The sequence below is a fragment of the Myxocyprinus asiaticus genome, chromosome 2, assembly GCF_019703515.2.
Source record: "Myxocyprinus asiaticus isolate MX2 ecotype Aquarium Trade chromosome 2, UBuf_Myxa_2, whole genome shotgun sequence".
NCBI classification, from domain to species: Eukaryota; Metazoa; Chordata; class Actinopteri; order Cypriniformes; family Catostomidae; genus Myxocyprinus; species Myxocyprinus asiaticus.
Window position 1 is genome coordinate 16,882,937 of NC_059345.1, and position 12,236 is coordinate 16,895,172.

Here is a 12,236-nt window from a genome sequence, read left to right on the forward strand (position 1 = left end):
GGCCTGTAGCTATACCTACCTGACTTCAGTTTTAAATCTTTCTCTTGCAAGCAGCCAGAGGAAGGAGAGGAGCATTTGGTAAGGGACTTTGATAATGTTTTATTCAAAAGTCTTTTAAAAAATTACTCATTAGCTAAGTCATAAAGAATTTAAGAATATAATTTTATTTCAGTTGCCTAGTCTCTACATGTAAAACAATTAATCTCATCCACATGTTGTGAGGCCCTCTAGTGGTTCAATGACACATTACAGCCAAAGCAAAAACTAAAAGCTTTTATAAATTGCTCAGTTTTCAATAACGTCTATATTTAACTCAGAAGTCTAAAGTGGCAACAAAAGTATTTGGACACAAGTCACACTTAAAAATATATTAATGTCATTGCATTAGATAACAAAATATCAAACCAAGTAGCATGTGTAGGCTACATGCAAATTATGATAGACCTTTTGATGCTAGACCAAACTAACTTCACCTTTATACTTTCATTTTTTCAACTCCCAGTCCAGTCAATCACTGACCACACCGGTGGTTTCCATGGCAACCCCCAGTCTGCCTCCCCAGGACCTTGTGTACTCAGCAATGACCTCATCATTCAGTACAGGTATGTAGCCCACCACACACACATACACAGCACATAGACTTGGCAATTTTTCAGCTGGCAACATTATTCTTTTACAGCTGTGTTTTTCTATTTCTTACAGATTATGAGTTGAACAGTCCAGGCAGTCCCTTACATGGCTTTAGTTCACCAGTGGGTATCACATCAGGGCCTTCATGCCAACATCATCAGCATGGTCAGCCAGGGTTCAGTAATCAGAGGTGAGACAATGAGGAGATATAGAGGAGTGATGTCACATTATGATCTGTAATGAGCATGCATTTCCTTCTATATTTATACATTTACATTATTAAAGAATTAGAGGAATAGTTCACCCTTAAAATGAAAATTAGATCAGTTTACTCACCCTCATGTCATTCGAAAACTGCACATTTTTTCCATGAAACACAAATGGAGCTATTTAGCAGAATGTCCAGGCTGTTCTTTTGCATAGTGGATGGTGGTATATACTTTCAAGCTCCAAAAGTACAGAAATGCACCATATAAGTTGCCAATATGACTCGTGCACTATATTCCAATACCAATCTGAACCAGGAACAGACCAAAAAAGAGGTTTCTCAAATCTCGTTTAAGCACATTCTAACCAGGACATTCTGCTAAACATCTCCCTTTTTGTTCCACGGAGGAACAATAAACATATAGTTTTCCATCGACATGAGGTGTGTAAATTATCACAGAATTTTTATTTAGAAATGAACTATTCCTTTAAAGGAATAGTTCACCCAAAAATGAAAAATCTTAAATCATTTACTCACCCTCATGCCATTCAGATGTGTATGGCTTTCTTTCTTCTGCTGAATACAAACAAAGATTTTTAGAAGAATATCTCAGCTCTGTAAGTCCACACAATGCAAGTGAATGGTGGCCAGAACTTTGAAGGTCCAAAAAGCATAAGAAGGCAGCATAAAAGTAATCCATATGACTTCAGTGCTTAAATCCATATCTTCAGAAGCTATATAAGTGTGTATGAGAACAGATCAATGTTTAAGTCCTTTTTCACTATAAATCTCCACTTTCATATTCAGTTTCACATTCTTCTTCTTTTGTTTTTGGTGATTCGCATTCTTTGTGCATATCGACACCTACTGGGCTGGGAGATGAATTTATAGTAAAAAATTACTTTTTTCTCCATCTGTTATCATATCGCCTCTGAAGATATGGATTTAACCACTGGAGTCTTATGGATTACTTTTTATGCTGCTTTATGTGCTTTTTGGACCTTCAAAGTTCTGGTCACCATTCACATGCATTGTATGGAAAAACAGAGCTGAAAATCTTTGTTTGTATTCAGCAGCATAAAGAAAGTCATACACATATGGGATGGCTTGAGGGTGAGTAAAAGATGAGAGAATTTTCATTTTTGGGTGAACTATACCTTGAAGACACAAATTACATGGTAGTGATGGCCACCTCTTTTTCCAGAGCCACACAGGCCTATGACCCCTCCTGCAGCTCCATCAGCATAAAATCAGAACCCATCTCCCCACCCAGAGAACATGCTGCTCAGTCTGTTTACCCCCCCATCCACACCATGTCTGCGCCGAACTCCAGACATGAAGTGAGTCATTCTCCTACAGAGAGCTTTAGCTCTTCTGGTAGTTCATATGAGTGTAGCGACCGTGAAGACCAGCGGTTGGACTCTCAGTTGGTCACCGCTACCCCAGGACAAGGTAGTAAAACATCACCAGGGACTGTGGACCAGGACAATCCGTCAGTCAAACGCATGCGAACAGACAGCTGTGTGACTTAGGATCATGACCGGCTCAAAATAAAATCTCAAAAAGTCAAGTTTCTGTCAGCATGTGTTACAGATACAGACACTGCAGTTGAATAATGCTTTTTGCAGCAAACAATGTGAAGGTGCATCAATCACAGTGGTGTCTGTGAAAAGGAAATATGAAGTATAAAGAATGTGTGGAGCTATTAATTTGCTCATTGTTTTATTATTCACATTTTTATAGGGTTAAAAGTCTAAATAATGAAGTGTCTGAGGTGATAGCTGCATTATTTGCAGTATAATAGGTTTTGCAAACCAAATGTGTTATTTTTTATCTTTTTTGTCTTTATCTTGTGAGATTTCTCAATCAAAGCCATATAAATATTAAGTGAGACTCGCTATATCCTCTGTAATTCAGTGTAAGAGTGTTGATGCTCTAGTGATCACGTTTTATACCATTAACATTGTACAGAAAACACTTGTACTAAATTTGACAAATTTAACTCAATGAAATCAAGTTGTGACAAAATGTTCTAAAATTGTGTTGCTTTAGTTTTAATTAATTACACTGAACAAGCAGCAAAAGTCCTTTTTTTGTGTGTGTGTGTGTTCCCTTCTTCTACAACTTTGGTGATGTCACCTGAAAAGGAACATTGTTTTAAAAGCAAGTTATTACATTTTGCTGAAAGATTATGGACAACTTTTTCTCCATGGAATAATGCACAATATGAATCATGTACAATAACATCTGGAATGTGTACATATAGGGAAAACGATAGGGTCAGTTTTGAATTTATGTTGACTTTAAATCCCACAGTCTCATTATAAAAACAGACTATAAAAATGTCACATCTCCCTGATCAAAATTAATTTGTGAATTAGATGCCTGGTATAATTTAAACAATGTTAATATTGTAAATACTGTTGTTCTGTTGTTACACAAGCATTTAAAATATACATAGCTTATTTAAATGTCTTTTACAGTGTTTTTATCTTTTATTCAGACTGAATGTGATGGGGACATTGCAAAGGAACAGTGTTCACACCATTGTGTACACTTGGGTTTAAACACTGGCTTTATATTCACTGGTTGTTATGCGACCATGAAGAGCAAACATTGAGCCCACTGTATCCAATTAGAGGTTTTCCAGTACAATATTTTTTTCTTTTTTTTTTTTTCTGCTAATACCAAGTTTTATTTTGCAGCTCTGTTTCTAATGCCAATGTTCTCAAAGGTTTCTCATGCCAGATAAAATCTGTTTTCACAGATGCCAGTACAATATTTGCAACTTGAGAAGCACACAATATATGATGCTTATTGTCAAAGCCCTTTATTGTTTGTATGCCATAATAAGTGAAAATAAACACAATATTACTAACCTCTGTGAATGTCTTTGTCGTTTAGTTGCTTTGGAGTTATTTATTTAATGTAACAATTATCTAGGTCACTCATTTCTGTTGAAAAATGTTTATGGGTATTAAATAGGATGTGAATTGTTTGATGCTGAAAGAATACAGCTTGAGGTCTTTCCCTCATAACCACAGAAGTATGTAGAGCTGACATAGTTCCCCCCATTTTCTCATTCGTTTCACTCTGGTAAACATTACAGGAAAAGTTTTAACTGTATTTTGGTTTCTAGTACTATTCAGTTGTTTTAAACTTATTCAAATGGAATTTTTATGCTGTTTTTATGGTTAATATGATGTCACAATCTGAATAATAATAAAAAAAAATAAAAAAATAAAAAAATTTTTTTTGCAAAAGACAACGCTGTATTTAATTGCAATAATCAATGGATTATGTAAATGTTCCCCAAGAAATGTTTTGCATAATGATGTTGAATCCATTTCTGTCAAAATGCAGTATATACACTGGCGGCCAAAAGTTTGGAACAAATTTTGCTGTTTCTGAAGGAAATTGGTACTTTAATTCACCAAAATGACATTCAACTGATCACAAAGTATAGTCAGGACATTACTGATGTAAAAAACAGCACCATCACTATTTGAAAAAAGTCATTTTTGATCAAATCTAGACAGGCCCCATTTCCAGCAGCCATCACTCCAACACCTTATCCTTGAGTAATCATGCTAAATTGCTAATTTGGTACTAGAAAATCACTTGCCATTATATCAAACACAGTTGAAAGCTATTTGGTTCGTTAAATTAAGCTTAACATTGTCTTTGTGTTTGTTTTTGTGTTGCCACAGTATGCAATAGACTGTCATGTCTTAAGGTCAATATTAGTTCAAAAATGGCAAAAGAGTTTACGTCTTGGTTCCAGATACCACAGGACACCTTCAGAGGTCTTGTGGAGTCCATGCCTCAACGGGTCAGAGCTGTTTTTGCGGCACGAGGGGGACCTGCACGATATTAGGCAGGTGGTTTTTCTGTTGTGGCTGATCGTTGCACTTATTGAAAGTGCAAATCCCCTGGAGCAGCCTGTGCTTATGTGACTTGCTCAATGCACAATAGTGATCGTTCAGGATTTGCACCTTGCGGGATTCCAACCTGCAAACTTACAGTTACTACACTAGATATTTAACCACTTGATTACACCACCCCTATATTTGTCATTCAACCACCAGGGGTCATAAATAGATTGTCATCCTACAAAAAGATCAAATGTGTAATGTTGTGCCCATTGCGAAACTATCAATTAATAAAAAACAATAAAAATTATGTGATTCAGTTTCTTACTGGAGATCACTTCAGTGTGCTGATTTTTTATTTGAACACAGTTTTCCTATTATATGTGACTCTAAAACCTGTGGGACAAGACACACAGGGTTTATGCTCAGCAGAGAGAAAACACAAAGAGTCGGTTAATGAGCTAACCTGAACTGACAACTGGAAAAGAATGAAAAGCAGCCTCCTGATATGTGAAACTGATAATGGATTGCTATCTTTCCATATTACAGCAGCCTTGTCTAATGTTGGCCAAAAAGCGACCTCGCGTCATTGGGCGGCATATACTAACAACTATTTTCAATGAGACACTTAAACTTTCGTCCTCCAGGGGGCTCGTCGCGACTCAGAAAGCCTAATCCTCCATTGAATCGCATTCAAAATCAGGACGTTTTTGTATAATGTGTGAGGTCTATTCACTAAAATAATTTTTTATTTACTCTTTTAATTAGCACATAAAATCCAAATGAAAATCTGTTAATAAATCTCTCTCTCTCTCTCTCTCTCTCTCTCTCTCTCTCTCTCTCTCTCTCTCTCTCTCTCTCTCTATTATTATTATTGTTTTTAAATACCGCCCAATAATCACAAACGACTGTGATTGGTCCATCCTGACCAGAAATGATTAAAGTAACACATCAAAACGCCGTCTATGAGCTACTTCAAAAATACTTTACACCTGAATAGTGACACAGAGAAACTTTAAAAGTCACTAAACTAGAGAAAAAAAACAAAAAACAAATAAAACAAGAACAGGAGAATTATTATTTGTACCCATCCTATCAGACCAATTAAAAATAACTTCCTGGCGACTAAGTTCCGCCCATATATACATTACTAGCTCATAGTAATGCCATTCTACCCACACGCTCTATTTCAGTGACTAAATAGTCTCTGCTATAATTCATCACTCAGGTCTTTCGGCATTACTCGTATCACTCGTGGAGTAGGAAGTACATTACAAGCAGCACTGCTGTGTACACATGAGGTGTTTTCTCTTCGGTCCAAAACGTGAGCGCCACAAAGTACTTTTTGAAAATGGTTTAAACACTGGACTTCAGGTATGAATATTTCTGGTAATTCCTGATAAAGTGATTTATTTAAATAAATGTAATTCAAATGAATTTACTGTTTGATTGGCGACCTGTTGGGTCAGTCCCACAAAAAAATGTGAATGGCGTCGATATTTGTATTAACTTTTATGACACTAAAAGTGGATGGGAAATTAATCGTTGTTTTACCCTTAATCTCTCCATAATCTCCGTCACAGCATTTCATATGACAGACAGATACCCAGTCATATGCACGTGCTTGAATGTTTTTATTTTTCAGAACTGTTGCATTCAATACATTTTTGGTTGTCACTTTGTAGACACTCCTTCTTTGTGAAAGTGAATGGAGTTTCAATCCATTGTATAATGGGAGTGACAATATTTGGCAATTGTTTAAGTGTCACCAGTAAGATAAATTATGCTGGAATGTTGCTCAGTAACCAATATAATAATAATAATAATAATAATAATAATAAATCATAATAATAATAATAAAAAGGTTAAAAAAAATGTAATGTTATTGATCCTTTCACAGAGCAAGATTCCAATGTTCCCATGGTCATGGAAAAATCATGGAAATTCATTGGTCAAAAGTTGTGGGAACCAGATAGATAGATGGATTGAAAGTGAATATATACTATTTGCAAAATACACCATTTACACAATATGCACACTGAATCCACAATCTGTTGCACAAATGATTTTTTTATTGTGCACCATATGTACCCAGAACATTTGTAAACGAGAGAAATAGCTGTGGGTTCTGGCCTTGTTTGCAAAAAGTCAGCAGCTTTTTTTTTTTTTTTTACTGTTATGTTATTCTCTGTATATAAACATAACCATTTGGATAGGAAACCATACAATCTCAGGTGTAAACTGGGCTATGTATTGGTGGATTTGTATATATTGTACATCTTTGTATTGACAGCTGCATGTGGCTCTGGACTTCCTATACTGATGGGATGGAGTCTGACTCGAAATGAATGAAGTTGCAACAAGACTTATAGCCATAGTTTGAAAAAAAAAAAAAGAAAAAAAAAAAGGCTCAAGAAGGAAGTGTGGGAAGAGTGTTATTGAAGCTACTTGGATGCCATTTGGACAGCTCCACCTTAATGGTTAGTGCTAACCTTAACTTTACTGCCAGCTTTATTTGCTTTAAAGTTAATGATTAAATGCAGTTTGAGTAAGTGGTTGTATCAATCGCTTAATTTAGCTAATGTAGATGTGGCTATTGTGTTTTTACTGGTGTAGTCCCCAAGAGATCCTGTTTTCAAGATCCTGATTTTAAATGTTATTTGGTGTAAATTAATGTTAAAGGAATAGTTCACCCAAAAATGATAATTCTCTTATGATTTACCCACCCTTATGCCATCCCAGATGTGTAAGACTTTCTTTCTTCTGCTGAACACAAACAAGATTTTTAGAAAAATATCTCCGCTCTGTAGGTCCATACAATGCAAGTGAATGGTGGCCTGAGATTTGAAGCCCCAAAAATCCCATTAAGGAAACATAAAAGTAATCAATAAGACTCCAGTGGTTAAATCTACAAACAAGTTGTAGATAATTTTGGGGTGAACTATCCCTTTAAGTTCTGCTGCAAAGCCATCATGGCTTAGTTTTGACTTGACATGTGAGCTCATACTCTGTAGCTTTAAAACTCAAAAATTTACCCAAAAAAAACCACTTAATCTTGAGGTCATGTTCTCAGTTTTTAAACCCTTAAGAGGATTATGCAGCTATTGCCTTTCGGAAATAATAATAATAATAATAATAATAATAATAATAATAATTATAAGATTAATAAATAAATCATAAATAAATAACAATAATAGCAACAATAAGTTTTATTATTGTTATTTTACATAAAAATAAAAACAAATAAAAATAAATACTAAAATTATTTTAAACTAAATTATTTAATAATATAACAAAGTATTTACTGTATATAATTTTTGAATAATAATTGTATTAAATATGATGATTATAATAATAATAATAATAATAATAGTAATACAAACTTATTGTTATTGTTATCATTATTAAAAGTAATAATAATAATAATAATAAGAAACAAATAAGAAAAATTGCAAACAGCAATTGCAAGATTGCCAGAGATTGTTGTACGTAGTTGGCAGAGCTTCTCCTCTCATAAAACTAGATCTCTCTTTTTTTCCTCTTTTGTTTACACACACACACAGCTTAAAGTATTACTTTTCAACATGTTATACTCTCTATAGTTTCTCTCTGCATTTGTGCATTAAACATGTTCCACATTTGGTTCTTGGACTACAAATGTCATGGCTGTTTTCTGTGCTAACATTGATACTCTGAAAATGATCATTGGCTAGCTAGTTGTAATGATATTCATGACATTTGGTTTCCTTAACAACACAATTCTTTTGAGTGTGAAAGTGGTGGAAGTTTTCTGGACATGACATAAGAGAATGTGCAAGTACCAATTTAGCACATTCACCGCCATGATGTTAGTGTTTGTGGGTGGTTGGTTAGTGGTTGTTTACTGACCCAAGTCAAAAGAGCCAATCCCCAAGTCTATAATATTCTGTTTGCTAGATATGGCTTGGGTCCTGCCTTCAATATACGTCAATGGATTTTTTTCCCCCGCCACATTGAAAAAAGGGACAGCAGCTCTATTGAAAATAGTTCGCTAAACCAGTACACTTAAATTCAACTTAATACATTTATGTTTGAGATGAGAACATAATTATATTGTGTAAAGTCCAAGTGATATTCAACACAGTCATCAAAAAGTGATATGATCGCATTGCTATGAAGTGGATTCAGACTTCTAATGGATGGTGTTCACTCAACGTGAATTTAGCTTGCTCATTTTACTTATTTAAAATGAGCTAATGCAACACAATTCTTAAGCAATTGGTCTCAAATTTATTTCATTATGACAAATCCATCTATGTTCACTTAATCCAATTTTGTTGGGACTAAGTGAGTAATATGTGTCATCAATGTATGGCAGGGGATTTCCAGTTCCCAGCATGCTTTGCATGGGACTAGATTGGGAGAGTACATTTTAAAAATAAGTGTTATATTAATGTATTTGTATGCAAAATGAAACATGTAGGTGTTAAGGCCCAGATATACTTCATACGAAATCAAAGAATGAACGGGTGTGATGTCATTTAGAACAAAATCCAAAAAGGTGTTTCTTCGGTGGTTGTAACAGCTCATCTGAGCGAACTTTTAGGAAAACATCTAACTGGTTACTGAACACCTTCTTGACGTGGAGGCAACTGAGATTCATCCTCTGCCACCCGGATTGAGGCGATTCACTACGCCACCACGAGGACTTATATCGCATTGGCAATTGGGCATTCCAAATTGGGGAGAAAAAAAACACCTACTTTACAGTAGTATCAGTGTCATCATAAATGACAATATCAGAGTGTAACCAGCACATATTATAGCCGTGTATAGCATGTTAGCGCAGTAGCACCATGAATTCAGAATGTAAACAAGTCAAATGAAACATTTTCTACTGCATATATATATTACTTTAAATCACCATTGAGTGGTTAAAACTGCTTTTATGACCTCATGCTAATTCTACTCGTAGAATGAGGCATAAAGTCATTGATAACACATTTTTAAGGTTTTACATGTAGTGTTCTCATATTTAAATGCTCCTCTAAATGCCTCCCACAGCAGTGTGACTGGTGTCTGAATGTTAGGGATGGGGAGTCGACTCCAAAAGATTCGATTCCTCGACTCTTGAGTCGTCCTAGAATCTGTGTCGACTATGATACAGGAATCGATTCTTTTGTTCGACCCCGTAACTTTACGGACAGGACTTTGTGAGTGGCTCAAATTAATGAATTAGTGTTCTTAAAAACCAAGCACATCCTCTACAAATACCTGTTGGCTGGTGGGACACTCATTCATCATGTGCATTTGAGTGAGAGAGAATTGCGTGCGTGCAAAAGAGAGAGAGGATATTTGACAGTTTTGAAAACTTTTGATACTTTGTGTAGTATTATATCAATGCAATGGACAGTGTTTGGAGAAGTGGATTGACAAAGAAATAAATGATTTCTGACCGAGACTGTTTCTTTTTTATTTTCCCTCATAAAATTGGATATGAGCAGCAGCAGGTAATAACACTGTTACTGGTCATTTTAAGGTAAAGTTATGCAATGTCTCTAAATTAGAATAATGTAAAAAAAAAAAAAAATTTAGTTTATGTCTTCATGTCATACATTTGAAAAACTCTTAAGAGAAACTAAAAACTACATTTAGTGTGCGATAAAGACTGCACTCTTCACAGGGCCATCGCCAGAACATATGGAATAAGAAACACTATTATCTTAATGAATGGGTAAGCTAGTGATACTTTTCAAAGCAATAACCACACCAAAATATCTTAAGTAAACCCACTGCTAGTTAATGTGTTGAGGTCGAGACTGTTGAGTTTAAAAAATATTTTTCATGTACCATACTGTACTGTACATACTGAAATGGTCCAAATTAATAATTTTCTTATTTTATTACGTCTCCATACTATGCTTATAGATAATTATTGAAGTGAATCGGGCAAGAATATATGCGCAATTTGTTTAATCATCAGTATGGAAGCCATGTAGAGTCAGCTTCTCCTGTCCCACTAAAAGTTAGGGTTATGATTTGGGTAGGAGAAACTGACCAGGAGTTGTAGAACTTTATCATGGAGCAGTAAACGGATGCAATAAGAAGTGGATTGAGCGAGCTATTTACGAGTGAAAATTAATTATGATTTTTATAATTCCATTGATTGTTAGTTGGGAAGGCACTGCCAACTGCCCACTAATGGCCACCCCTGGGGATGGCCCTGAATTTTGACACACAATCTTCGTCTCCATCGGCTGCAGTCGGAAATCGGAGTTGACTCCAAAAGCTCAAAATCGAACACCCCTACTGAATGTTTGCAAGTTTAGAACTTCTTTTTTACCCCTGAACAAAGAATGAAGAAGAAAAATAATTTAATGTTCAGTTGTTTAGAAAAGTAACTGCAAACCATTCTCTTCATATCATTAATTTCTTTAAGAACAGTGTGGCATGATTTAAATGTCAAAGTTCAATACTATGGTTGGGTTTGTTCAAATCTCTAACCCTAATGAGCAGTGATGCTTGCCTTATCAAACACCACAAAATAATCTGTGCTGAATCCTTGTGTCTGTGTTCCGCAAATCAGCACTTGTGTGTAAAAAAGCCTTGGTGTGTAGCTGTTAAGCCAGGCTTTTCTGCCAAACAAATATAGGGGATAAACATGTAATCACCCAGAAGACATTTGAGGAGCACCTATGAATTACACCCATAATATGTTAGGCCTGTTTAAAACAAATTAATACATGAATTTGGAGAGAGTTCAGTCCTTAGATGACCCTGTAAACCTGGGGCTATGCTGCAGATTTAAAGGAGTCTCAACTTGTTTGTTCTTTAACTCAATACACAAATTCAATACATTAACTTAAGCACAGACAATGTTTTGCCACTGATTAATGATTATGTTTCTGTGCCATTGTTTTAGAGTACTCCAACAACCTATGTACTGTATCTTAAGGCAGTTTATTGTGCTGTATTTATGCAAAGAAATCTGGTGATGTCATAAAGTATACATTATATTTTCTTCTGGTTATAACACACTTGTCTCAATTGACTTTAACCTGTTTACACTAGCAAGCCATTGCATGTAATCCTGGAAAAATGTTCCTTCTTGTTTCACATAAACTGATTTTCATATGTACAGTACAAAAAATAAAAAAATAAAAAAAAGAAAGAGTTTTGGAACATGCTTACCCAAGCTGTAAATAGCTTGTCCAGGCTGGTTTAGATGGTTAAGCGTACCAGGGCTGGTAGAGCCCTGACTGAGCTGGTTTACCATCTTGGTCAAAGGCCCTGCAGGAAAAACCAAAAGTCATACCAACTTAAGGTGGTCAAGCAGGTTTTTTGGAATATGGAACTGGTTTGTTGCTGGTTTAAGATGGTCTGCCAGCATAGCTAGTAATTCAGTTTGTCAACCACTTAAACAATCTTGGCTATAAACCAATATTAAATTCCAAAACACACCTACCACCTTAAAGTCAACATGAAATGGGATTCACAATAAGGTTTCAGTTAGCCAGTAATAACAGTTTGTTTTACCGTTAAATTTG

The 12,236-nt window shown here is 35.3% G+C and overlaps 2 protein-coding genes across 8 annotated transcripts in view; both read left to right on the forward strand.

Annotated features, from left to right (window-relative positions):
- Window positions 1-3,720, forward strand: part of LOC127413372 (myocyte-specific enhancer factor 2A-like) — a 42,686-nt gene extending 38,966 nt beyond the window's left edge. For 3 of the 4 annotated variants that reach the window (XM_051650488.1, XM_051650514.1, XM_051650499.1), the window contains 4 exons: window positions 55-78; window positions 503-602; window positions 703-820; window positions 2,043-3,720. In XM_051650488.1, the coding sequence (XP_051506448.1) occupies window positions 55-78; window positions 503-602; window positions 703-820; window positions 2,043-2,370 (570 nt within the window). In that variant the 3' untranslated portion in view covers window positions 2,371-3,720. The remainder of the gene's footprint in view (window positions 1-54; window positions 79-502; window positions 603-702; window positions 821-2,042) is intronic. The other variant, XM_051650507.1, reaches the window with a different exon arrangement.
- A 2,176-nt stretch (window positions 3,721-5,896) lies between these two features.
- Window positions 5,897-12,236, forward strand: part of mctp2b (multiple C2 domains, transmembrane 2b) — a 38,154-nt gene continuing 31,814 nt past the window's right edge. For 2 of the 4 annotated variants that reach the window (XM_051650371.1, XM_051650399.1), the window contains exons 1-2: window positions 5,897-6,084; window positions 7,004-7,190. The gene's annotated coding sequence lies outside the window, so the exon portion shown is untranslated. Of the gene's footprint in view, window positions 6,085-6,610; window positions 6,702-7,003; window positions 7,191-12,236 lie in introns of all 4 variants that reach the window. The other 2 variants (XM_051650380.1, XM_051650389.1) reach the window with 2 other exon arrangements.